This window comes from Aulonocara sp. 'chitande type north' Nkhata Bay, linkage group LG9 (assembly GCF_057382095.1).
Source record: "Aulonocara sp. 'chitande type north' Nkhata Bay isolate Kocher_YH1m ecotype deep benthic linkage group LG9, A_spYH_male_GT1.1, whole genome shotgun sequence".
Classification (NCBI taxonomy): domain Eukaryota; kingdom Metazoa; phylum Chordata; class Actinopteri; order Cichliformes; family Cichlidae; genus Aulonocara; species Aulonocara sp. 'chitande type north' Nkhata Bay.
The window spans coordinates 33,353,407-33,380,428 of record NC_141352.1 but is presented as its reverse complement, the minus strand read 5'-3'; the positions used below and the strand labels follow the sequence as shown (position 1 = coordinate 33,380,428).

Below are 27,022 nucleotides of genomic sequence, written 5' to 3'. Positions count from 1 at the left end.
AAGAAACCTATGACAGAACCAGGCTCTAGAGGGGGCAGTCAACTGTCGGGACTGGTTGGGGGGTGAGGGTGAAAAGAGAGAGGGGGGGGGAGGGGGAGGAGATGGGACAGGTGATAGGAGTTAAAGGGAGACAGGGGAGGGAGAGGTGTCAGGAGAGAAAGGGAGAGAAAGGGAGAGGAGAGGTGAAAATTAAGATGGAACAGACGAGGTGACATTAGCAGTAGAAAAAGTAGAAAAAGTAGAAAAAGCAGGAGTGTCCCTCCTCCAGAAGAAGCAGAAGCGTTTTTTCTTCTTTTCCATGAGCTTTTCCACGAGCACTTTTTTCTCTAGGATGAGGGTTCTCAACTGATCGATTGTTTCTGCATTCTCCTGCTCAAGTCTCTTGCATGTTTTCTCCACTTCTTCTAATTTGGCTTGTTTGTCTTCGAGCCTTTCTTTCATTTCTTTAGATGTTGCCTCCTGCATTAGCTTTGCCTCGTGCAGCTCTGTATAACTCTGTTGTAATTTGTTGTGCGTGTCTTCCAACTGCTGACTTCTGCTCTCGATTTCTTGAAGTGAACACTGCAGGTCTTCGTTTGTTTTCTCTAGTTGTTGCTTTAGCACCTGCATCTCAGTGTTTTTGCACTTCACGTTGTCTGAAAGTTCCTCGACTTCTGTGTTTTTTCTCAGCATGTCATTGAGCTTACTCTGCATCTCTGAGCATTGGTTTTGCAGTTTTTCCTTTTCCTCTTCCAGTTCAGTTGTTTTGTAGTTCAGTTTGTTATAAAGTTCTTGCAGGTTTTGGTTTTTCCTCTCAAAGTCCTGGAGAATTTCTTTGTCTTCTTTCTGCTTTATTTCCTGTTGTTCTTGGTCTTGAAGCAGCTCTTGATATTTGTGCAGTGTTTCATCAAGCTTTACCTGCAGCGCTCCGTATTGTTCCTGCACACCTTGGAGTTGGCACTGCGTGTCTCTCTGGTCCAGTTTTTCTTTCTCTTCAAGGATTTCTTTATTCTTTTGCAGAGCTTCATCAAGCATTACTTGCGAGCCTTCGTTGTGTTTCTCGATGTTCTGAAGTTTGCAATCCAGATGTTTCTGTTTCATGTCTTGCTGTTCTTTCTCTTGAAGGAAATCTTTATTTCTTTGCAGTGCTTTATCAAGTTTCATTTTCAGCGCTGTGTATTTTTCCTGCACGTCTTCAAGCTTGCAGTCCGTTTGTTTCTGTTTAATTTCTTGTTGCTTTTGTTCTTGAAGCAACTCTTTATTTTTGTTCAGTGTTTTATCAAGCTTTACCTGAAGCGCTTTGTATTTTTCCTCCATGCCTTGGAGTTTGCACTGCTTCATGTCCTGTTGTTATTTTTCTTGGAGGAGTTCTTTAATTTTTTTGCAGAGCTTCATTAAGCTTGATTTGCAAGCCTTTGTTGTGTTTCTCCATGTCCTGGAGCTTGAAATCCATTTCCTTCTGTTTTATCTCCTGTAGCCTTTTTTCTTGAAGAAACTCTTCATTTGTGTGCGGTCTTTCATCAAGCTTTACTTGCAGCTCCTGATTCTTTTTGTCCTTCAGCACTAGTTTTTCTAGTGCTTTATCAAGCTTTGCTTGGAGCTCAAAGTTTCTTCCCTGCATGTCTAGGAGTTCCATTTCTTTCAACTTTTGAATATCTTCCTTTTCTAGAAGCTGGTTGAATGATTTGTCTACTTGATCAGGAAGTTGAATTTTGTCTTCCTGATCACAAAGAGGAGAGTTGGGCTTTACTGTTTTTTTCTGTTTTCTCTGAGACATGTTTGAATCTGTAAACTGTCACTCTGTTTATATCTGAATTAACTAATTTCAAGAAACTGTTGAAATTACCTGGACTGCCTCAGCCCAGGTGATGTAACATTAGCAGACAGAGGGTTTGATGTTGCAGAATCTTTGGAGCTGTGCCATGCTGAACTGAAGAGCCCAGCTTTCACCAAAAGGAAGAACTAACTGGGCCCTAGATTGCCCAATCAAACCTCTTAATGCCACCTGCCCTCTCCTACATTAACTGTGGGCTCACCTTGTAGAACAGAGTTGAGTGTGGAAGAAATGGCAAAAATATGGAGCTGAAAAGCTGAGAGAGAAAAAGAAATGATAAATAAATCAATGTGTCAAATTAACTGACATGTTAGCTGGTGGAGTGCCCACTGCATTATATATATATCATCTCTTTTTTATAATAAATAATCAAAAACTTTATTTAAACTAAGATTTTAAAAAATATGTGCCGTGATTGATGTGCTCTCAGACATGTGCTTCAATCCACACACAAATACAAAACAATCTGACCACACGTACAACTGTTTCACAAACTCTATAAAGCATTCACACTCCAATGGATGCATCAGAAAGCAGCTTGGGATTACAATCTTGTCCAAGGATATTTCGCCTGCAGACTGGAGCAGCCAGGGATCAAACCAGAAAACTTTCTGATCAAAAGCTGACTTGTACTAAATGCTGAACGGCAGCCAACCCATTTTAGCCATTTAATGAATGTGCCATTTAATCTTGGCTGCAGCCAAGATTAAATGGCACATTCATTAATTACAGAGTTACGGATTGTTACATGGAACTCAAAAGAAATAATGAACCCATCTCGTGTCCTGTGTCTTCTATAGCTGTCTGTACTTTTACTTCCAAAGTTCATCAGCAAACAGTTTGCAGGCCTCTAATTATCAGGCTGTACTCAAGCGCTTGAATTCAACCTAAAAGCTGTGCTGTCATACAGAACCAAGTACCCTCCGCGGAAACTATAGCTAATGTCACAACTGGATCTGATGAGACAACATCAGTTTGTTTGTTTTGCTTTCATAACAAATAGTTTGAGCCATATACAAATACAGAAGTGACAAAAGGAAACATATTTACAATCCAAAGTCAGACTAACAGTTTTCAGTAGCACAGTCTTTTATTTACAGTCTGCTTCTCCTGGTGGTAAACCTCTATCACATGTTTGGATTAAAAATTAGGCCTATATAGCTGCTGGTTCCAGTTTAAGCAATATGTTAAAAATACTAAATTCTTCATTGATTTGAGCTGTGGGGTTTGCTATACACTGGCAGAAAATTGTAGAGTAAATGGTGAAAACGAACAAACCAAATAACAAGATCCTTGAATTCCATCTTTTTTATTAACAGAAACTCCAACAAATTTGTGCCCAATTGATGATGTTTGGGACATGAAAAGTCCAGTCCAGCAGGTGGCGGTAATGCGCCTTAAAGCTTTAACCGCCAAAAAATACAAGAGCAGAAGAAGAAGAAGCCGAGTTCCCGCTTTATGGCGTTTTTCTCTCCGATTATTGTCAAGACTGATTTAACACTTAAAGGTAAGTATCGAGCTAATATTAATCCGAGTCTAGTTAATCTTGAGTTTAGCTCCTGAATGAGGCTTTCTGTTGCTCTCCTCGGTGTCTCTTCTCAAGTTTTTGTGAACAAGTTGGAAAAAAAAATCTGACTAAATTGACTCAAGCTGCTTTAAACTAATTTACAGAAAGATATCACCAAAAGGTTGTGAAACACAGAGAAGAAAATAATTTTATTAGAAGAAAGCTTTTAAATGAGCTCATTGTAATCAGAGTTTGTGTTGTTTTATTAGTCTGTTATTAAGGCTACTTAGCATCTCTGTGGCACCTGCACAGCTTATGAATGCAGCTTGCTAGCTAAGCTAGCTAGCGCCACCCTTCTTCCATATAAGGTCACTTCCGGCTCCAAAAGACCCAACATGTTGGCGGTAAAAGTGCTATAATGAAATACATTTATGAGAAATGTAAAAATAAATGTGTTCCAGGCTAAAACACAGCTGCCTTTATCAGCGCAAAGTTGTGATGAGGCTTACTCAGATGATGGCTCAGATTTCTACACCCACTCGGATATACAGATGAAATCAAGACAAGTACATCAATACAAAAATTCACAGGATTGTTCAAAAAATAATAAATTGCATGAATATAGGAAATCTTCCTCTCAGTGACTGAGTTGTCTCATTGTGTCCTCATTTTTTATAAATCAAGGCCTGAGTAACCCAACCTTAAGTGTTCATTAAGGTTTTTGTCACATAGATAGAAAATAAACTCAGAGATTAAGCGGCTGTTATAAACAGAGTGATTAGTTTATGTAAAAAATGTAGTTTGTTGTTGTTCTGGTTTACGTGCTGAAAATGGTTTTATTTGTGTATGTTCAATGTGTTAGACTTGTACATAGTTAAATATATGATCAAATAATGTTGAATCCTGGATATGGATTTGTAAGCAATGAAATTTGAAATAAGGGGGTAGGAACAAGAAAACTTCACCCTACTCCTTTTCGAGCACACACATTCTGTAGACATAGATATTTACATGAAAACTTGATGATTTTTAAGTTTTGTTATTTTTATTTTTTTCTGTTGTTATTTCAATTATATTTGCATGTTTGAAATAAATTTTATCTATCTATCTATCTATCTATCTATCTATCTATCTATCTATCTATCATTTCTCACGGCACACGTATATTGTCGGGTTTTTTCTTGGCCAGGGCATATTTTAAAGAGGAATTGCTCTCCTGGTACTGGTGTGCCATACTGCTGAATTTGGTATCGGTGCTCAAACCTTTTGTGTTTGTTTCAAACAAGTTGTCCACCCAAGGAAGCTAAAATGTGTTCTGTGTGTTCTCAGATGAACATATGAGACACTTTGACTCTTCAGTGCAGTGTGGAGCTTAACAAAGTTCTGTTTTGTGTCCCAGCTGATCAGGAGGAGGAGAAGAGTCTGACGGAGCAGCAGAGGAAATTTCAGCTACTTGGACTCAGCTCAGCCACTGCAGAGAAAACAATGAGCTCAACACAGAAGGTGACAGATACTAGTGTTAAGAAATACTCCATTAAAAGCTGAAGTACTGATATGTATATTTTATGCTAAACTAAATGAACCTTGTGCAATATTAATGTAATGTAGAAATAATGTATACAATGTATACAATGCCTACATCTTAGACGGTGACGTTGCCTCTAAACATCAAAATGAGCAGGAAGATGTTAAAGTGGGATTCAGCAGGATTCAACCCTAACATCAGCTGTAGTGGCTCAGTGTGGGGAAAAGGGTCACAGCTCACAATCATTTCTATTGAGAGCTCCAGTAGATTTTTTTAATGTACAGGCTGTGATCAGCTGACCTGCTGCTCTCTGTGAATTCATCCAGATGTCTGCAGATGTTTCATGAGTTGTCCTGGCTGATTTCCTTTCTCTACACTGACAGTACACTGTCTTTATATTATACACTAAACTGTTGGTATGTGGGTGGAGCTCAGTGAATGAATGTCAGCATCATGAGCTTAAGTTTAAGTTAATCTCTGCTACACTTGATGTAATCTAACTCTGACATGAGCACCACAGTCACTGTGCACCAGTCACACACTGTTCTTTACTTAAATCCATCACATTACAGTAAACTTGCCTGCTTATCCTGCACTAACCTGCAGAGGATTTTACTTGTATCCTCCTGTGGATACAAACCAGCAAGAACTCATCAGATCTCTGTCACTTACCATTAATGAAGTTTGGCTTTTATTAATAAACAGAGAGCACGGATCCGTGCACAGGAGGATACAAGCAGCTGCTTCTGTTTGCAGTCACCGTGCACCAGTGTTGTGTTTAATTGTGTCAGTGTTCATTTTTAAACACGTTTTTTAAATCAAATGTTTATGTATACATCAAGATTAATGTTCCAAACAAATGACACTGTACAGCAAATACATACATAGACATGTGCAGCAAAAGGAATCCGAGAAGATGTTTAACTTCTAAATGTTTAAATTGTTTGTTTTATATCCAAAGTCTGTCAGTTTGTCATTCCCTGTTATTGCTGCTGACTAATCACTCAAAGTGACACAACATGACCGTGGGTCTGATTTTTCTGGTAAACTTGTTTAGCAGCCCACTGGAGACGGATACCCTGTTCTTTGAACTTTAATACTGGACAGAAAATCGTCTCCTTCCAGAAACAAAGGGTGGCATTAGAACTTGTGTGAACAGCAAAACAATGTAGAAGATTTCCTTTTGTGTCTGTGTTGTGTCTAGGGCTGCCACGATTTGTCGACTAGTCACGATTACGTCGACTATCAAAATCGTCGACGACTGATTTAATAGTCGACGCGTCGTTTGAAGCTTTGTAAGATCCCAAAAGACGCAGGAATAAGTAGCAGGATTTAAGAGTGTAATAACGGACTGAAACAGAAGATGGCAGCACTGCATGTACAAGGATGCCAGCTGCCGTTAAACCCCGAAGAAGAAGAAGAAGAAGAAGAAGAAGCAGCTGTGTCCCAGAATTCATAGCGCGGCCCAGCTCAGTTTCCAACAATGGCGGCAGCTAGTTAGTTTTAATATTACTCTTATTATTCTTTCTGGGTCACAAAATAAACGTTTAACATATTTTCAGCCGAGAATGTAGCTGTGTAAACCTCAAATATCGGCTCAGTTTATCAGGACACCACATATTTTCAAAAGCGCTCCGACGTTTTCAGAGACGTCTGTTACCCACTAGCTCGATAGCTAGCCGGGGGCTAGGTCACTAGCACGGTAAGAACACCGGACTCCAGGCAAATTGTTTTCAAACCCACCGCCGTCTTTCGCTACTCAGGTTAAATATATATGAGTCACTTAGATAAATTAAAAATGTTGTTGTTTGGCTTTTTTTTTTTTTAGTATTTTATTTGTTCCTGAGTAAATCGGTTTGTCTGAGATTAAAGTTATAGTTTTTACACAGCTGAATAAACGTCAAGCAGACAGCTGATTATCAGAAGTGTGAGATGCTGGAGAATATACTCCGTTGTCCTGTTATATTTTAGATAGCAAGGAGTTTATTAAACTTCACCGAAACAATCTGCAAATTTCATTAAAATTGAATAAACTATCATCTTGTCTTTATTTTTAGTTAGCACCTTAAAAGCTTAAAGCTGTAAGCTAATGATAGTTATATAAGAGCATATGCTGCATGGTGCAATAAGCTGTAGTTTTACGTCCAGTGGATGATGATCTGATTAGTCGACTAATCGCATAAATAATCGGTGACTAGTCGACTATCAAAATAATCGTTTGTGGCAGCCCTAGTTGTGTCACATCATTTTGGCTCAAGAGTTTACTTTATTGCTATGTTTGTTTTTTGCTATTTTATTACTACATTTGTATTGTGCAGCACTTCGGTCTGCCAGGTGTGTTTTTAAAGTGCTATATAAATGATGATGACGATGATGCTTACGGAACAGCTGAAAGACTTTAAAACAAACCTGTTACTTTAATGATATTTCTGTGGTACTACAGAGTCCAAAAGAAGTATCGCAGTAATAATTCATCCAAATTGTAACTTTTAAATGTCATTATCAGCCCAAAGGTTCACAACCAGTTCATCCCTGATAGAATGTAAATATATACAAATCTATAAATTGTATTATGTATATAACTGTGAAACAAACATAATGGACCATTAATGTATCATAATAGTACATTTCTGAATTTGGGGTATAATTCCAGGTGGGATGAGTGTCTGTACAGCTCCTCCTGTTGATGTAAAAAAAGAAAAAAGTAAATGCCAGTTTTTTTTAGGTTTTCATGTTGATGTTGTAACACAGTAAAGAATTACTCTTACAGAAATAAATGTCATTTTTTCAACTTGCAGTTAAATTCATGTAACTTAATGCTGATGCTGTTGACGACTGGGGCTCACACGTCTTTTACTTTGTCTCCAGGACCGACTCACCATGGTTGACCCACAGGAAAATAGCCCGCAGGACATTCCTGACTATGACGGCATAGAGGATGAAGCTTTCCCCCCACTCCCACCACCACACTCCCCAGGCCGGGGAGGCCAGGAGGAAGGAGACCCTTTTGCAGATGGTAGATGCTGCTGTGCTCTTACAGGATTACTATGAGGTCTTTAAGATGTGATGATTCAGAACTTTGTATTTTAAATTCATGGTTTAATGAAGAATCATAGAAAAATAAGATTCAGGAAAAAAGGCTAATGTGGGAGAAATACAACCTCTCATAGTCCTTCCACAAAGCTTTTTGGAACAGCTTGATAATAATGAATTTGTTAGTTCAGCCTAGAATTAACAAATGCATGAACTGGTTTTTCAGCATCTCTCTGAGACTGGATGTTTCTAACAATAACAACACACATGTTTTTGTTTGCGTGAGCAAATGAAACCTATCAGATACTGTTCAAACCAGCACATTTCTTCTGTAACCTCCAGTCTATAATTTGTCTGGATTTAAAGATAAGCTTGAAGTTTGCCACGCTGCCAACAGAATGAGTTAGAAACACATCCTGTTGTCATGTGTTTTCAATGCAGGAGATGAAGGTGAGGTATCACAGCTGGCTGATGTCCCTACTGCTAAAAGGAGAGGCGTGAAGAGACCCCAACCCAAGCTGGACTCCCACAGGTAGCAAAGACATTTATATCACGACAGAGGGTTGAAATGCATTAAAATGCGCATTTAAATAGGAATTTGATGTCATCTTGTGTGAGCTGGGACACAAGGAGGCCAAAATCATTGATTGACGTGTGCAGACTGTCAGTGTTGCAGCCAGGTTGAACACGAGTCTGTGACTGCACTGGTTTTTATCACCGTTTCACTAATAATCGTGCACAGAGGCTCAGAGACACACTGACACACAGAGTTGTTGCAAATGTTTGAAAACGTAAGTTTGTGGAAAGAACTTTGCACAAAAAAAGTGATGTGATATTATCTGAGTGGCGACACCTGTCGTTTCGCAGAGTACTGCAGCGTCTTCTTACGCTTTAGCGGCGGGTACAAATGACTGCATCTGTGTGATGATGGTGCAGCTTCACTCTGCCAGTCATTTAAAGAAGAAAGACTCTAATACCATTGTTGTTTTCATCATTTGGATGGGCAAAATTCCCAGACTGAAAATTGTCAGAGCGTTGGAGACATCCCTGGATGTGTGTGAGAAAGATGTTTCCAGTCTCTGTACACCTATAGTGTGAACCTGGTTAGTATTGCCAACCATAAGTCAGGCTCGTTCCCAGTAGTCTCCCAGTGGGTGTCCCAGTGGCACTCCTCTGTTACTGTTCTGTTCACAATGTTCCTGGACAGAACTAAGTTATACTAAATCAAAGGATGTTAAATAAGCTTTTAAGTAAGAACGTCGATTATACTTAGGATAAAACTTGCAAGCTGTATTAAAGAAAAACATAGATTTTCATTTGATAAAATATTCAAATTAATTGCAACTTTGCTATAAATATATATATATATATATATATATATATATATATATATATATATATATATATATATATATATATATATATATATAGCAATTTTTTATTTTTAGATGGAGAAATTTGACTATTTCTCATTATACTGCCTTATGTACAAACAGGTAGGAAAAGAAAGGTTGTGGGCACCCTGAAAACCAAACACCCTACCCCCCCCCCCAACAAGCTACTGCCTTCTGAACATGGTACATCTGAAGGCACTGACATTTCCATTCAGAGGGTCTGTCTGTGTTGGCCCTGTGACAGGCTGGCGACCTGGCTGCTGGGATGGGCTTCAGCCATCCACGATCCTGAATTGGATAAGCCAAATACGCCTGGATGTGCTGCTAACCCTGCTTGTAATCCATTAATGGTTTAACTTAGTCTTAATATTTTTTCCCAGGCTGATATCAGATCGAGGGCTTCCAGCTCTGGGCACTCTCTTTGACAATATCCAGTTCAAAGGCAAAGGACACGAGGTAGGATATGATAACATCTGTCCCACCAATTACCAGATGTGAATGAACATTGGTTTTTGAGCTAAATCTGTTTGGCCTGTCAGCTTTTAATTAGATGTCCTAAATTTGGTTTGAGACTAAAAGGTCAAAAGTTGCCCTTTCTGTCGTGGTCAAAAATGAGTGAGGGGAACCAGAGGTTGGTTTACCAAATTAAGATGTCTTTTGTTCCAATGACTGGAAGTCATTTTTTAGTGGGAAGAAGAAGCGTCCTATCACACACAGCCCTCTTTCATATCACTACTCGCTGTTTTTGATGTTTGCCCCATTAGGCTGCAGACCTGCGGCTGCTGATGCAGAAGATGGAGAACTGGGCCCACAGGTTGTACCCCAAATTGCAATTTGAAGATTTTATTGACAAAGTGGAAAGGCTCGGCAGCAAAAAGGAAGTGCAGGTGAGAGGAAGCAGTAGAATATTTCCTGCAAGCGTGTGGGATTCCTAATGTTCAGAATTTGTAATTTTTTACTCATTCTTCTATAGACATGTCTTAAACGAATACGACTGGACATGCCCCTGACACATGAAGATTTTACAAGTACAGATGGTAAGAAGAAAAATCATTACTGATGGGGATACGGTGGACTAGGGCTGTGAGATATGACCAAAGTCTCATCTCCCGATATAAGAATTCTATCGTCCGATAACGATATAAATCACAGAAATGTAACATTTTCTGTCAATTCTGTGAATCTCGACTTGCGTGAAGTGTTTCCAGCTGCGCGTCATGTAGCTGGAGTCGAGTGTTTTAACCGATGCATGAAACGACACATTTTTAGACAGAAGTTGTAACGGCGCCGTTTTCTTTGTGAGTATTTATTACACGGCGTGCTGCGGGGGAAAGCCTGTTCTAACGTTTGAGTCTAAGGTTTATTTTTTAGCACCTGGCGGCTCTGTTTTACTTCTCATCCGTAAACACTCTGCTCTTTCACGTGATTCCGTTTATTTTGAAAAGCCTCAACAGGATCTTGAGCTTTATTCTGAAAGGTTTATGTGGAACATAAACAAGCGGACACGCGATGGTTTTACCGTCGTTGTTGCTAACGACAACGCATAAAAACAGGCGCTTGTCCGTCCGTAGTGTGGTTATATATAAGAGAAAGAGAGAACTTTACTACAGTGACATCAGAACCATGAAGAAATATTGCCGTAAACAGTTTATTTTGCGACACCACGAAACAAACGATAGCGTAAAATGAAATAGACGTTTTTGTATATATCGTTGTATCGAACAGCCCTACGGTGGATTCACACCTGCAGGTGCACATAGGAAATACTTGCCATATTCCACAGGACTTAATTATCAGCACTGCTTGAAATTGTGTTCAGGTGCTGGTGACGAAGAGGTACAACGTGAACTGGAAACATTTGGGGATCCTGATCTGTTCAGCAGAGAGAGTTTTATTAATGCTCCCCAAGGGCAGATTGCCGAAGCCCTCGCTCCCCCACCTACTCCCTCTCTGACCGAAGAGCAGCAGAAACGTATTGAGCTGAACAGACAGCGGGCCCTGGAAAAGAGGCGCGCACGCCAGCAGCAAATTGGTAAGAATGGCAAAAATGTATCATACAGCTGGGACACAATATAACAGAAATAATTAATGATTCTGCTACAAAACATCCAGCGAAGGTTCATAAGGATCATCTAGCTTCATTGGTGTATTAACTTTATATGAAAATACAAAAAGCAAAACATTGAATGTACAGTATATTGCCAAAAGTGTTTGCTCATCTGCCCCCACACTCATATGAACTCGAGTGACATCCCATTCACGACGTCCGCCTGTGCAGCTATATCAGCTTCAACTCTTCTGGGAGTGTTTATGGGAGTTTATGACCATTTGTAAGGTCAGACACTGATGTTGAAGGCCTGGCTCCAAGTCTCTGCTCTCATTCATCCCAGTGGTGTTCTGGTCAGGACTCCCATGCCAGAGTTCATGTCTTTGTGGACCTTGCTTTGTGCACTGGTGCCCAGTCATGCTGGAACAGGAAGAAGCCATCCCCAAACTGTTCCCTTAAAGTCGGGAGCCAAAATGTCTTTGCATGCTGAAGCATTAAGAGTTCCTTTCACTGGAACGAAGAGACTGAGCCCAACTTCTGAAAAACAACCCCGCACCGAAATCCCCCTGCCACCAAACCTGGAGCTCTGTTGTCCTGGCAACTGCTAAGTTGACTTGTCTATCGGCTTTCCAGATTGAGAACTGTGATCCGTCGCTCCATAGACTGCATCTCTCCTGTTCTAGAGTCCAGTGGCGGCGTGCTTTACACCGCTGTGTCCCATTGCTTTGCGTTGCACTCTGTGATGTAAGGCTTGGACTACAGCTGCTCGGCCATGGAAATGGATTCCACGAAGCTTTCTGTGCACTGTTCTTTAGCTAATCTGGAGACCACGTGAAGTTTGGAGCGATGGACTCCACAGAAAATTAGCAACCTCTGTGCGCCTCAGTATCCACTGACCCCCACTCTGGGATTTTACGTGATCCACCACTTGATGGCTGAGTTGCTGTCGTTCCCAAACACTTCCACTTAGTAGCAGCAGTCTGCATGCCTAGGTGCTTGATTCTATACAGCTGTGGAAGTTACTGGATCACCTGAATTCAATGATTTGGATGATGGGTGGTGAGTGAATACTCCTTACAATATAGTGAAGTGGATCTAGTGTATATATCCACCAGAAACCCTGAAGGTCGAGTGACGAGTTCCCGTATTGCACAGTTCGTCCAAACCACCAGAGATTCCTCACATTAGTGTGGAGTTTGGTAATAAGAGGCAAAGCATGTAGAAAACATTGATTTCTTTACTGCCTGTCTGATGTCAGCTTCAATTAGGCGTAGTATTTTTGTTTTTGCCTTACACTTGTGATCCAAACTGTTTTTACTTCCTCTTTAGTTAAAGCGGAGCCAGCTGTCTGCGATCTATTGTCTACAAATCTTTAACAGTGACATTAAATCGTTCTTCAGGGTCCTCATTTACCGCAGAAATGATGTAATGTGATTTAAATGAGACCCATAGAAAAGAAAATGACCTGTTGATCGGTCTCTATTATGAGCCTTCACCCATAAAAATGTGTTTACAGTTTATAACACTAGATGGTGATATGAGACCGTTTCCATTGTATTACCCGAGCATGATTTACTCATCGACTTTAAACTTTCACATTTTAGTCATTAGTCCTCCTTAAGAGGAGCCAATCCACCCCCCCCCCTTTTTTTTTTTTCTGTCCAGTATAGAAACTAAACAGCTGACATCATTCGGGTAGTGTAGCTTCCAGAGATCTGAAGTTAACGTGAACTCTGGAGGGCAGTCAAAAGCTTAATTTTTTATAATGCAACATACTATTATTTACATACATATTATTTTAATAAGCAGTTTCAGGGTTCGTGCTGTTTTAATGAGTGTTCGATGGAAAACGACACTGAAGGAATTTGTACTCTTGAGTCACATGACAGTAAATAATTTCGAGTATGTGTACATAACACAGGCTAATGTTTAAAACTATGATTATTATTTTGCTAGCTATCAAACTTGCTAGAGACATGATTGAAATGCACTGAGTGTGATAGAGTACGGCAGTGCTAGCACAGCAGTTAGTTATGGCATGGTGATTTATGCAGTGTGCTTTAAACTTGGCTAACATTACTTAGCAGTAGCAGTAATATTAGTGACTTCACTCAAGTGAAAGCTTTAATCGTTAGTCCGACACTTAACTAGCCAACTTAAGCCTTAAAGAAAAACTGGTAAAAAGAGGGACTGATGCATGTGGGCACAAAGAAGCCATTTCTTGTGCTGCTGAAGTTCCCTGGCTTTCATTCAAAATGTGTTTATCGTGAGCACCGACACATTAAACCATTTAAAAATTATAAATGGCTTTAAGCTCACATTGATGCCTGTGGGGCTCTATCAGCCACGGAGACGACAGACACATTTTAGTGTTTTAATGAATGAATGTTTCATACTTTAAGGCTGCCTGTTTATTTAAGGGAGATGAACAATACATTATTATTTGACATAATTCTATGACAGGTGATGGACTGAATAAATAGATTTTAGGTCGATGTTTGTGCGTTTTTAAAGTCTTATATGTTGAATTGAACTGAGTGTGTCATCTGTTCAAAGCCTCCCGTCAGTGCTGTTCTCCATGCCTGTCTTACTGTACATGGTGTTATTAGCACAAACACTTTAAAGCTGATCATTTAGGACTGTAACAATAATCCAGAGAGCAATGTAGTCAAACATCTCACAGTTAGTTTTATTGGGAATGAACTTTGACCTGTTAGGCCCCCAGGGCTTTTCTGAGCTTCCTGCTCGAAAATGAAGAGGCCAAAATAAATGGAGTATTTCTCTGCAATTACAAACTCTGTGTAAACAGTCTTGGTATCAAAATAAAGCTAACGCTTGTGAGCTGTCATCAGAGGGGTAAATATTACTGCAGATGTTACTATGTCAAAGTTACTGGGACTCAAACATAGAAAAAAATGATTATTTCCCTCACCTAATTTTTAAAAGTATTTTATAGCTTATATGCTATAAAATATACTTTGGGTCACATTTAACTCCAGAAAATCATAAATCAAAATATGGATGTTACCTGTCCACAGATTCATGGTGATGTAACTGCTCTTTTAACTGTTTGGTGTTTGTAGAAATGGTTTACAGCTGAGATTCAGAGGCTTCTGTGGACACTCATGTCTGCACTTATATTTCTGACCTCGTGTTATAACCGATTAAATGTGATCTCCTCTCTTTTCCCCCATTTTTGGTGGTGTGGGTGCTTAACTAGTTAAAGTACCAAACATCTGTCTCCTGTTGTTGTGTCACGTAGGAAAGAAGCATCAATATCTGATGAGCAGACTTGTTCATTTGTGCAGATTTCTTCTTTTGTGTGGTTGTTTTTTCCAAGTGGAGATGAGCATCTCTAACAAGTTGATTTGTTCACATTTGCACATCTGCATTTTTGAGAGAAATGAGTTTTTTGAGTTTGTGCACTATATGCATATAAGACAACCATTTCCTTTTTCAGTATTTTTGTGTGGTGCATTTTTCTCTGTTTTAACAAAAGAGGAACAAAGAACATTTAAGTCAACCTAAGACGATTTGTTTTAATTTTTACATGGTCTTACTGAGGTGATGCAAAGTGGAACATGCAAACTGTTTTTTTGGTAATGTGCTGGAAAAGCTTGATAATGGACCTTGAAAGTGCTTAAAGTGCTTAAATTTGACCCTGAACAATGAGTTTGAACCCTGCAGTTTACAGTTTCATTTTTCATTATCTCAGCTTTGCCTGTCTTTTATAAATCGTAGTAGACTGAGTGTGTCTGTGTTGACTGAAACCATCACTGTTTCTAATTCTCAACCCTTTCAGGCCCTTCAGCCTCTCAGACTGCTGACATGTTAGGAGACAAACCTCCAGCTGCATCCTCACCAAATGTCATCAAAGGTTCTACTGATGGAGATGAAACTGTAGAAGATCCTGACCTCGAGCCTTCCAACAACACCTCCACGCAACAAACCAGCCCGCTTCCCCCCAAAGACTCTGAGCCCGCTGAGGCTGAGACCGGCCTCAGCCCTGAGCAACAGCTCAGCAACGACTGTGTAGAGGGGGATTAAAGTTCACGTGCAGCAGTTTCTGCTGAAAAGCTTTGGCAGTGAGCAGATTTAAAGGTTTCCCAATGTTCGTGCCTGCTCATTCGAGTAATGTTGTGCATTTCTGGTGGTTTATATCTTGAGCACATGTTCCTACTGTGACGTCAGCTTTGGGTTAGCAAAGACATTTATAATCAATGGAAATAAATGTTTTTCTTATTTTTAAAAGTCCAAATCCTAAACGTATTTACCATGTGTTGGTATCTGTTACAGAAAAATATTTGAACTGATCCACAGTTCCTGCTCTGATGCATCTTCTTTCTCCAGTTTCACTATTGGCAGAATTTTGGTTGCAAACATGTTTCTATAAAAGGCCTCTGTGTGTGTGTAGTATGTGAGCTGTCAACTGACCATCACCCTCTTCCAAGCATTAAGTGCTCGTTCAATTATGAACAGTTCTTTCTTAAGCTACTGCAGGGACATGAAACGCAACACGATGAAGTGGCTCCATCTGCGCTAATGAAAACACCATTTTTAATTACAGGCCACTGCACACATATTGAAATAGTTATGTACAGTTCATATTTCTGTTGGTAGTTCTAGAAAACAATCTTAAAATCCACAAACCAAAAAACGCTTCTGATTATTTACCAGTTCAAACAATAAAAATGTCCTTGGTGTTGGTGTCTTCTATACAGGCTCTTGATATACAAACTATAAGATAAATACATCCTAGTTTTATACATCACTTCCAACACAACCAACCTCAGGTGTGTTCATTACTCTACGGGTTTATTTTAAAGTCTGCTAATGAGTGACATGAAGTTTTATCAGTCCGGTGACCTGTCCAGGGCGTATCCTGCCTCTCACCCTATGACAGCTGGGACAGATTCCAGGACGTGCAGAAGAAAATGGACGAGTGGACGTTTTATCATCTCCAGAACAATACTCGTGCTGGGTTTTGTATGAAGTGGTCACAGGTAGTACAATATGTGTGAACTCACCAAAAATGGTTCTATAACACAAGACATTTAATTTACACAAGACATTGATCCCACCAGTGAGATATTGAGATCACTGGTGCTGAGAGAAAAGCCTTTTGTTACCAGACTTCTTTAACCTGCTGCAGTTGACTAGTTTCCTGCAGGATTGAACCACATTTGCAGTGAGTACTAGGTCTTGTCAAAGTAACTGCTGACACTTCACTGGCATTAACACGTTCCCTATCCTCCTTACAACTAAGTTTAACTTGATGTGATTTTAAAAACTAACTTTTACAAAACGTATCCACTGATTCGGTTTGACTCTGGTTTCTAAAAAGATGGCGGGACATGTTTTTACTTAATATTGTGTTTGCTTTCCTGTGACTTCACACACTCGTGTGGTTTGTCCACACACAATCTGGAGCTACAAGAATGACCTGGATGACTCAGCACGAGTGATCTTCAATGATCACCGTTCTGTTAGCGCACAGCGTGCAGTTCTCACAAGTGTCTGCTTGGAGGTAAAGCTGGGCTACAGCGTTTCTATGCTGTTGTTGCCGGGAGGCGTGAAGCCCTTTCCAGATCCATCAGAGCCAACTCTCTGATTTCTTCCAGAATAGAGTACAGACTGGGAGTTTTGCTCTGACGAAACTCTCTTTCCTCTTTGGAGAGTTTGGGGCGCCGGGCTGTCTTCTCCTGAGCCAGCGCCTCTTCATTCTGACGCACCACCTCTTTGACCAGCTGACTGCGGCCCTGAGGGCTGGGCTGCTGGGACTTGGCACTGTGGTGAGGCTTGTTGCTGATGACCTCGAGGTTTAGACGGTCAGCGTGGCAAGTTGAAGAGTGGACAGAAATACGAACCTGAAGAGAGCAGAGAACGTAAGTCACAGTATTCCTCAGTTCGATCACTACACAGTAATGGCACCTACTGAAAATAGTCTAATGGAATGCTATGCAAAGACAGGCCCACTTAAGGTTTGTGACGTAATATATAACAGCAGTCCTCTCAGCACTGTGCGCAGCGTCACAGCTAAGTAGACAGTGGTGTAGAGTGGAGAAGTTTCCGACTGTGCCACAATTTTGTTCATAAATAGGATAAATTGGATACGTATGTTACACACACGTATCCAATGTAACAAACGTTCATCCATCCGTACACGAACTTTCTTTACTGTGCTTTCTAACATTCACACGACGTGGAGACTGGAGCAGAGGGGGAGAAAAACATTCATTAACACTGTGACCTCGGTCAAGTGTCACAGTGAGGTTGTTGTTTTGTTGATTTGTTTGTTGAATATCATCATCATCTCTTTGTTTGATATGATCATAGCTTGACAGCAGTCAATGCTGTGGTGGACAACTTGTGTTTGGGCTAATGTTTCTTTCTATCTTGTTTTGGCCACATGTGTCATCCATCATCATCCATCAGTAAGCTATGTTGTTAGCATTGCCTTTGCCCTTTGACATTTATGACCCCAGGATAAGTCCATGAAAGAAAGAAAAGATGTTGATAACAGTGGAAGCAGCAGTACTCTGTCACTTTTTCATGTCTTAAAGCCAAAGATGTGAGAATAACACACCGTTACTTCAGTTTCTTTTTGTTAGCTAACCTTAGGGTAATGTTTCCTGCTCTTTTTGCTTAAATCACATGCACTTATTCCTCACAATCATCGTGTGTAACATGCCTGAACTTAATATAACTTGACGCCAGTGATGGGCAGCAACGCATAATTAGATTACTTTTTTCAAGTAACGAGTAAAGTAAGGGATTACTGTTGCAAAAAAGGTAATTAGATTACTTTTACTGTCCCGTAAACACGCTGCTCTACTGTGTTACTAAACCGTGAGTTTGTTTGCAAGAGTGTCTCATGACAATGACATAAGTGCATGCGACGTTTGTGGTAACAAACGTGTGCAGAGCAACAATGGATCATTTATCGAGTGCGAGAGAGAGAGTGCGACCGTGCAGCGTTTAAAGGCGTTTATGTGAAAACAATTACCGCCCACTGTCATTTTTTATCTCCCTTTACAAAAAGGTTTGTGTAGAAACGCCACAAACTGGAAGCATTACATTTCTTGTCTTGGAGGAGAGCCTCCCCCCCCCCCCCCCACACTTATGTTTTTGTTTTCATATAATATTTAAAAACAATAAACTGAATAACTTTAAATGATTTATTTTCAGGAATCATTTTCGTCTCATTCATCTTACTGACGTTTTGTTACCTTGAGATTAGCTAACAAAGCAGCAACCACACAACACTTTATCACAACAAGATCATAAAACGTCTCTTAATGTTGGACCACAAAAGATCCAGTAGTCGTATGAACCTGTGATTCATATACACTCATGCATATATATTTGGAATCGTCGCCTTTAGGCGCTGCATTGCTGGAAACCTTCTAAAATGATTGATTAGCGTTTTCTGTGACTTACGGTGATGTGGTCAAACAGTTTGAAGGTGGAGGTGCCACAGCTGGAGGTGGTGGTAATGCGGTCCGGGTATTTTCGCACAGTGCCACCCTGCCAATCACAGCTGCCGTCCTGTCCCGCTACCACCACCAGGCCCTCTTTGTTCTTCAGATACACAGGCCCCCTCACACCATACCTGTGAACAACATGGCTGTGGTCAGAGGCAGCCTTACTTACTCAGTGATATTACTCAACCTGCTTTGCGCCCTGTGATTTTAATCATTACATGGATTCTACAGCCTTCTCAAAATGACCACAGGTTACATTTTAATAAACTGTTAATATTGCATATCCCTGTAACACCACAAGCATGGAGAACACTGATGTTATTAAATTACACTTTCCTTGCAATAAACAAGCAGCAACCTCCAGAGGTTAGCTAAGCTAACGTAGAAGTGCCACAAACACAAGGCTGGCTCCAAAGCACCGTCCCTCCCCACAGACTCAACTTCAGCAATGCAATTAACTTATTTAAAGCCTGGTAGAGAAAAGATTCGGGGTTTTAGCCGATTTTCCCTGCTCACAATAAATGTTTAAGGAATTAGTTTAGTAAATTTATACAATTTAAAACTCATTTTGAGGTTTTTTAAGAGAAAATAAAACTAGCGTGTATACTGTTAAATATACATTGATTAGCGTGCAATTACATCTTCCAACAAATTCATTCATTGTCATAAACTTTGAATTCGTCTATTAAAAATACACGAGTGGTTGGCCGTCTGTGAGCTGCTGTACAGCTCCATTAAACAAAGGAAAAGAAGAAGACTGCAGAACAAAACACAGGACTGAAGGTTCTTACTCTGGGATAAACACCAAGACACCGTTGTCTCGAATGGAGTAGACAACAGCGTCAGCCACACAGCACGGGTCTGTCTGAGGGTCTCGTTCTCTGAAAAACAGACACTGAAACAGTGCTGTGGATCGCATTTGGGCTGCCTGTGCTGCCTGCAAATGAAACACAGACGTCAGCACAGCTTCTGTTAATAGAGTAAGAGGTGAATCATTGAAAAACACAAACAATAAAACACCCCTGACCCTGTTCTTGCTGTTGACATGGTGAGCCATTTCCTCCACTTCTTTGTTACTGGCTGGTGCTTTACCAGATACAACGCCCCTCTGCATGTGCAGGGCTGCGGTAAGAAGGCGGTGCACGACAATGTCTGCGTACCGACGGATGGGTGAGGTAAAGTGTGTGTAGCGATCCAGAGCCAGACCTACGACAACGAAGCAAATATCAGCACGTTAGCCTTCTTTCTAGTTCTCAGTCGAATAATTCTTCACAAACAACAGACGTTGGACAAGTGTGTGCAGACGTGTGATGGATGGACTGACCCACAGTCACACTGAAACTCTAGTGCAGCCAATAAAAGCTGTGCAGCGGTATCGTACCATAATGGTAGTATTGGTCTTGAGGATGAGCACCAGTGGAGAAGTACAGAGCCTGTGACATAGCAGTGGTGGCCATCATTCTGAACAACCTGTTCACCAAGGGGTCCTGTGGGTCCACAGCTCGGTCCAGTGAGGCAGCTAAAGCCTTGTTGGACCTGAAGGAACAGAGCCAGAAACCAGGGATGAGTGAGGCCTCTCATCTCAGCAGTCAGTGACACAAAGCTACTTGCATCACCATGTCTCTTGTCCTGGGACCGGTTCTGCTGTTGGTTTAACCCCCCCCCCACAATCCTCCAACCGCACATTCATATTTTGTTTTCAAACTCCATTGCAGTTCATTCCACGCCTCAGATCCTCAGACCTTTTGTAAACAGTTAAACAAATAAAAGTTAACTGTAATAGATTACAGGTTGTAATTAAATAAATCACTGCCTCTTTTAAAAAACAGAAAAACAAACCATCTTTAATTATTTGAGTTGTTTGTTTTGTTCCCGTGTGAGAATATTCAACACTGCTCTCTGTGCAAAACGGGTTTAAAAGCATAAACAGCTGTGGGATCCTGTTTGTCCGGGATTTGAACCGGGGAACAAACTGCGGCAGGATCAGCGTTGTGCCGAGGTCGGCATCGCCGACAGCATGTGTTCCCCCTGCGTGGCGAGCGTTCGCTGGGCACGGAGTGTGGATCCAGGTTACGCCGCCTCCATTACAAACAGTCAGACGTGGAAGTAGTGATGTTTTAGTTTTGTAAAAAAGTGAAACCTGAGTGTCGTTACATTACCATTCAGTTTAAGGGTTACAACAGAAAATGAAATATTTATTGTCCTCTCGTGGTATCAGACGGGATTATTTTAACAAACGAAGGACATTTTGCCTGATAATTATATTTCTCCTGTAACTTTACTGTGTAAAGAGCTAAAACCTCCAAAGTTTCAGGAGTAGTTAGTCGTTATAAGAAGTGTTTGTGAACTGAAAATCAAGAATGTGGGATCCTGTTTGTCCGTGATTTGGACAGCCCAGCGTGTGCTCCCGACGCAGGGGAAACTAATTCTGTCGGGGAGACCGACCTTGCCACGACAGCTGTTGTGAAGCTGAAGCCAAAGGCAAGATATGCTTCATCATATGTTCTAGTCTTTGGTTTGGAAGCATATTTGGCTTCAACCTCAACCTGAGCTGAAGGAACATGTCTTCTTCTTGTCTGACTGCTCATGTGACACCTGAGTGTGTCCCCGTGTTATCAAACATTTCAGGTTCACACACTTGTGTGTCTGAACATGATGTGCGTTGGACTACAATATGCATTTCCTCAGTTTCTATACTGAACAGTCAAAAACATTACCTGGTGTCAATGGTGAAACCTTTGGCCTTTGCAGTGTCCACCAGCTGGTTGAATAGCTCCTGTTGTGGTGGTGGGTGACACCTTAGAAGGGCCTGGTTGGGGAAAGCTTCCTGGATCTTGCGGGCCACCCAGTGGTTGGCGTAAATCATGCACTCTGCCACGGTCTCATGGACCTCCAGGGGCTGACGAGGGACCAGGGCCGTAATGTTCCTCTCCTCATCCAGCTGGGCACCCACCTGAAAAGGGAAAATGCTTCTAACGTGACTTCAATGAAAAAGAATATGAAAATGCATCAGTGGGCCACATTTTACTACAGTTTACTTTAACTCAGTTGAACATGCACCATTCCACCGGAACAAATGCTGCACGGAGAACCAAATGTGAATGAATCTCAACCTGAAAACAGTCTACTGTCTTTCCTACGTTCAGCTCTCTATCATACCAGTAAGAACACATATCCCTAACAGGCACACAGCTCTGCTCATGGGCACAGAAACTCCACCGATCTGCTGTTCATGCTTTTTGTTTATAGTGGACAGCCAATCAGAGTTTAAGTTAGCTCAAAGGAAATGTGCCTTAAAGAGAGAACAAAACTTTTCTCAGACTAAGGATGAACTGAGGGGACCCAAAGCACTTCAGCAGGAACCAAAAGAAGCCAGAAAGTTTGGATTTGAACACAGTTTTGGCCGTTTTATATAATAGATCAAGATGAAACATCTGTTGTCCTTATCCTTCAGGACAATAGATGTTTCACCAGCGGTCAATAATCCAGCTTTGTCAAGATAAGAACTTGATTTTTGGGTGGCAGCTCAATCATTAAACACACTTTTAGAAATATATTGGTTTTTCCACTATCCCAGAAGCAACCCGAGAGAATCATTTTTACTTCATATCAATATTCTGTGTGCGTACAGCCATAACAGGAATGCAATAACTGAATAATAAATAAATCCAAGACATCCTATTAGAGAGCATCTTATAGAACAACAGGAATTGTCCATATGAGGTTTTAACAGATGGCCGACCAGCCGCTGTAGATAAATGGCTGTGATCTAATGTGAAAACTGTCAGTGGTTTCACAGTGGAGTGCTTGGTTTCTTTATTCCAATATTCTCACTGAAATGACTTTCTGATAAAATGTTTTCTGCTGAGGAACGTGTTCTGCTTAGACGCCTGATTTTAAAAATAACGTCTCTATTAGACCGTACTATAATTTATTATCGATGAAAAGAAATATATGGTATCCATCTGTAATTCTGTAAATAACACAGCAAAAAACCAAACTAAACATAAAGACCTGGAAGACTCCTGCGTCTAAATTCATTCAGTTATTGTACTGAGTCCTGAACATGTTAGAAATATGGTATCTTCAACACATCAGTGGAGAATCTGTTCCAGGAGTTCAAGCGAGGCTTCTTCCTGGTGTGTGAGCAGGATTTGGTGAGGCTGTTTCGACCAGAGGAGCTGCAGGGAGTGCTGGTCGGCCAGGACGTGCATGACTGGGAAAAGTTCAAACAGGTACAGTCAGCCAAACAGACACAGGCTGTAGTTTCACAGCTGTCCTGTAGCACAATAACTGTGTACTGCATACTGTCAAAAGCATTCAGTCGGCTGCTTTAACACAAATATGACCTTGAGTCACATCTCAGTCTTAATCCAGACTTTTGTATGATAGTATAATATAATAGTCAGCCCACCCTTCGCAGCTATAACTGCTTCCACTCTTCTGGGAAAGCTTTCCACAAGGTTTAGGTGTGTTTATGGGAATTTTTTGACTATTCTTCCAGAGGTGCATTTATGGTGTCAGACACTGACGTTGGAGGAGAAGGCCTGGCTCACAGTTGCTGCTCTAATTCATCCCAAAGATGTTCTATCAGGTTGAGGTCAGGACTCTGTGCAGGCTAGTCCAGTTCTTCTACACCAAACTCACTCATCCATGTCTTTATGGACCTTGTATTGTGCACTGGTGCCCAGCCATGTGCACACATGCCCACACTTTACACTTGGCACAGTGCAGTCAGACAAGTACTTCTGGCAACCACCAAACCCTGACACATCCATCGGATTGCCAGTCAGAGAAGTGTGATTCGTCACTCCAGTAAACACATCTCCACTGCTTTAGAGTCCAGTGTTGAGATGCTTAAATCACTCCATCTGACGCTTTGCATTGTGTTTGTCAGTGTAAGGCTGGGATGCAGCTGCTCAGCCATGGAAACCAATGAAGTTTGGACATCTGTAACAACAGCAGACTGCAGATATTGGTGACTTAAGTGCACTATGAGCCTTAGCATCAGCTGACTAGCTGTCATTTCCAATTACTTCCACTTTGTTATAATATCACTAACAGCTGACTATGGAATATTTAATAGCGAGGAAATTTCATGACTGGACTTGTTGCACTGGTGCATCCTATCACATTACCATGCTGGAATTCATTCAGTTCCTGAGAGCGACTCGTCCTTTCACACATGTTTGTAGAAGTAGTCTGCATGCCTAGGTGCTTGATTTAATACACCTGTGTCCATGGAAGTGATTGGAACACATTAATTGAATGATTTGGATGTGTTAGGGAATACTTTTGGCAACATAGTGTATGCCTGACCTTACAAACTCTATGATTATAACAGTCATTTTCACTGTTTTCAGAACACAAGTTATGGTTGGAGATATCATGACCGCCACCCCACCATACAGATGTTTTGGGAGGTATTTGATGAACTAACTGAAGAGCAGAGGAAAGATTTCCTTCGTAAGTACTTGCTGAAGCCTCCATTATGATATGTTACTGAAATCACACTGTATCATATAAAACATTAGATTTTTCTGCGCTTTACCAAGATACATTAGAGAGCAGCATTGTTCTGATTAATATACTGTAAAGCTGCTTCTAGCTGGTGGACTGAGCCGCCTCACCTTTCACCTGGCTCACGTCACACACCTGGAGAGACTCGACCTCCACCTGTGTTGCCTCACGCGAGATGATCTAGAGGCTCTGAGTCAGTTGCTACCAATCTCACACGCCGGACACTAATCGCATGCTCGCTGCAGCAGTCATGTGACTCGTTGTTTTTCAGTCCAGGTGCTGCCCTCTCTCACTGCACTGACCGAGCTTGATGTGTCATCCAATAAGGAAGTGGGAGGTGTGGTCCACCTGCTGGTCTCCGCCCTCCCTGCGACACAAATGAGGAGGCTGCCATTCAACAGCTGCTACATGAGCAACGAGTCCTTCACTGCTCTGGGTAACACACACACACACACACACACACACACACACACACACACACACACTTGTTTATTTATAGAAGTTTTCCTTCAAGTCATTCTCCCCGAATACCTCTTCCACCCTCTAGCCTGAAATGGTGAAAACTTTGTGTTTATGCATCAGCCCTGGCGGTGTCCTATCTGCGCACGGTGGATATTTCCTGGTGTAAAGTGGTTGGCGGTCACTTGGCGCTCCTGCTGGATGCTCTGCAGCCATCAGTCGTCAGCGAGCTCCGTCTTTGCAGCTGCGAGCTCACCACTGATGACATGCAACATCTGGGTAACTAACACACAATGACATTATACTTTTTCTTTTTTGGTCTGTAGTGGATCATTAGGCTGCATAAATGTATATTAAGACAAGTAAAGCCTGAAGGAAATTGATATTTCTTTCATTTATTTCATGCTGCCAGCATCTGTAGCTGTCGTATAAAACAAAACAATGAAACTATTCGGTGTTATTTTTGTCTCCATCAGAAACATTGTGAACAAAACAGTAAAGTGAACAGGCATAAAGTGATCAGTTATCAATGGGTCCTCTTCCTCTGTGCAGCTGCCGTGTGCAGACGGGGCTGTCTCTCCTCACTCCGTGCACTGGATCTGTCCTACAACAGCTTGGTGGGAGACAACGGTTGGTGCAGTCTGTTTGCAGCAGGAGGTCTGGGCTCTCTGGAAGACGTGGATGTCAGTTTGCGACCTTCAACCTCTGCTCCGTGCTCAGCCTGGCTGCCCGCTCTGCTCCGAGCTCTGCCTCAAATGCCGGCGCTGGCTCGACTGGCCATGCAGAGGTGGACAGCTGACTGTCAGGAGAGAGAGCAGCTCAGGTACTGTCTGAAAAAGAGGAGCGTCCTGCTGGAAAGGGATCCAGATTTACAAGACACATCATCAGCATGTAAAGGGAACAGTCAGGAGAGCCTAGAAGAGAGTCAGCCTGAGGAGATTGGAGCGGACCGCACTGGAATTTACTGTCAAAGAGCGACCCACTTTGTTGCTTTATTATTATTTTTTTAAGTCTCTGTTACCACAAGAAGGTCAGTGTTGAGGTCAGCTGCATCACGTCTGATGTAAACTGTGTCACACGTGATGGTTTCAGGGAATACTGGGAACTTACAGAGTTAAGCACAGCTGGTGTGGGTTATCATATTTGTCGTCTCTCACCTTGGCTGCAGGGTCTGGGTCTTTCCAATGCAGCAGTCCTAACACTTGAGACACACATGCCGAGAAGTGGGGATACCTGGAAATGGACAAAGGCTTTCAGCAGAGTTTTAAAGCAGCTATTCAGGAAAAGAGCTGTGAATTATCTGCATACCTTGTTAGGTAATCAGCTATTTTGGGGTTCTTTAACAAATCAACCAAAAGGTCGACTGAGTATTTTCTCGTCAGAGTACCTTCACCGTTCACGATGATGTTGAGCACAAGCTGGAGCGTTTGATGGATGTTCTTTGCATCAAAGAGCTACGAGGAAATCCCAGAGATTAGAGACAGGATATTATGTGAATCAGCATGAATGTTGTTTGTTGTTCAACAGATAAAAACAAGAAGAGAAAATAGAAACAAAGTAAAAAAGGAACAATTGTTTCTGCCGTTAAGAAAAAAAAATGAGTCATGGCAGAGACCTGCAGAAGTCTTGAGTCTCATTTGATGACATTTTGTCAGATTGCCTTGTAATTTAAAAAAAACAAAACTGTTTTTTGAGCAAAAGTTCTCCAGGTTTTTTTGGAGTTCTTTCAAAGTTTTCTTATTTTTGGACGTTAGCTGCTTTTTCACTCTTTTTCAGTCCAGTCTGTGCATCTGAACATTTACAGAAAGATTTCTTTGTTTCGTCTTTAGACACTTTGTTAAACGCAGATCCCAGCAGAGTTCACCTACCTTCTCTCCAACCTTCTCAGGTTTTGTGGATATTATACATGGTTATGCTGAGGATATGTTGGCTACTTTCCACTGGAAATGCCTTTTGGTTAAACTGTCAGCGAGGAATTTGCACTGTTACATTTTTATATAACTTTAATGCAAAAAAAACAGCTGCTTGTTTAAGTGAAAATACACTGATGGGGTTTTTTTCTATTCATGAAACAGGAGTGTGATCAGTTTAATAAAAGAAAAAATAACCATAACCAAGATATGAGGGGAAATCTTGGACAAATACAAGCAGACTGGAGCAGCCAGCGTTCAAAACACCGACGTTCAAGGTAACAGAAGGTTCCCGAGCCACATCCACCCAGCTGGTTTCTGTGTTTCTTG

General features: G+C 41.2%; 4 protein-coding genes across 4 annotated transcripts in view; 2 read left to right on the top strand and 2 right to left on the bottom strand.

The window, feature by feature from the left end:
* Window positions 1–27,022, top strand: part of LOC147322587 (transcription factor 7-like 1-B) — a 118,348-nt gene that overhangs the window by 22,025 nt on the left and 69,301 nt on the right. The gene's annotated exons all lie outside the window — the stretch shown is intronic.
* LOC147322598 (uncharacterized) lies at window positions 190–1,314 on the bottom strand. Its single transcript, XM_086307061.1, has one exon. The coding sequence runs from the start codon at window positions 1,294–1,296 to the stop codon at window positions 190–192; it is 1,107 nt and encodes a 368-aa protein (XP_086163187.1). The 5' UTR covers window positions 1,297–1,314.
* Window positions 3,234–15,717, top strand: LOC147322597 (TIMELESS-interacting protein-like). Its single transcript, XM_086307089.1, has 9 exons — window positions 3,234–3,320; window positions 4,720–4,823; window positions 7,714–7,861; window positions 8,320–8,410; window positions 9,653–9,728; window positions 10,037–10,159; window positions 10,246–10,309; window positions 11,092–11,304; window positions 15,122–15,717. Exons 1-9 carry the CDS (start codon window positions 3,272–3,274, stop codon window positions 15,364–15,366), a joined length of 1,113 nt encoding a protein of 370 aa, XP_086163215.1. The 5' UTR covers window positions 3,234–3,271; the 3' UTR covers window positions 15,367–15,717.
* Window positions 15,854–21,976, bottom strand: LOC147322596 (DIS3-like exonuclease 1). The gene is made up of 7 exons (XM_086305250.1): window positions 21,944–21,976; window positions 21,521–21,756; window positions 20,185–20,339; window positions 19,831–20,009; window positions 19,595–19,740; window positions 18,760–18,931; window positions 15,854–17,186 (listed from the first exon to the last, which is right to left on the bottom strand). The coding sequence occupies exons 1-7, from the start codon at window positions 21,974–21,976 to the stop codon at window positions 16,869–16,871; spliced, it is 1,239 nt and encodes a 412-aa protein (XP_086161376.1). The 3' UTR covers window positions 15,854–16,868.

Excerpts from the sequence above, each read along its gene's own strand:
- LOC147322598 (XM_086307061.1), bottom strand. The coding sequence starts at position 1,296 with ATGGAGGAAAAATACAAAGCGCTTCAGGTAAAGCTTGATAAAACACTG.
- LOC147322597 (XM_086307089.1), top strand. The coding sequence starts at position 3,272 with ATGGCGTTTTTCTCTCCGATTATTGTCAAGACTGATTTAACACTTAAA. Across the intron at positions 3,321-4,719 it reads GACTGATTTAACACTTAAAG|CTGATCAGGAGGAGGAGAAG; the intron begins GTAAGTATCGAG and ends TTTGTGTCCCAG. Across the intron at positions 9,729-10,036 it reads TCAAAGGCAAAGGACACGAG|GCTGCAGACCTGCGGCTGCT; the intron begins GTAGGATATGAT and ends TTGCCCCATTAG.
- LOC147322596 (XM_086305250.1), bottom strand. The coding sequence starts at position 21,976 with ATGTGTTCTTACTGGTATGATAGAGAGCTGAAC. Across the intron at positions 21,757-21,943 it reads GGTATGATAGAGAGCTGAAC|GTGGGTGCCCAGCTGGATGA; the intron begins GTAGGAAAGACA and ends TTCCCTTTTCAG. Across the intron at positions 18,932-19,594 it reads GTCTTGGTGTTTATCCCAGA|GTATGGTGTGAGGGGGCCTG; the intron begins GTAAGAACCTTC and ends TGTTGTTCACAG.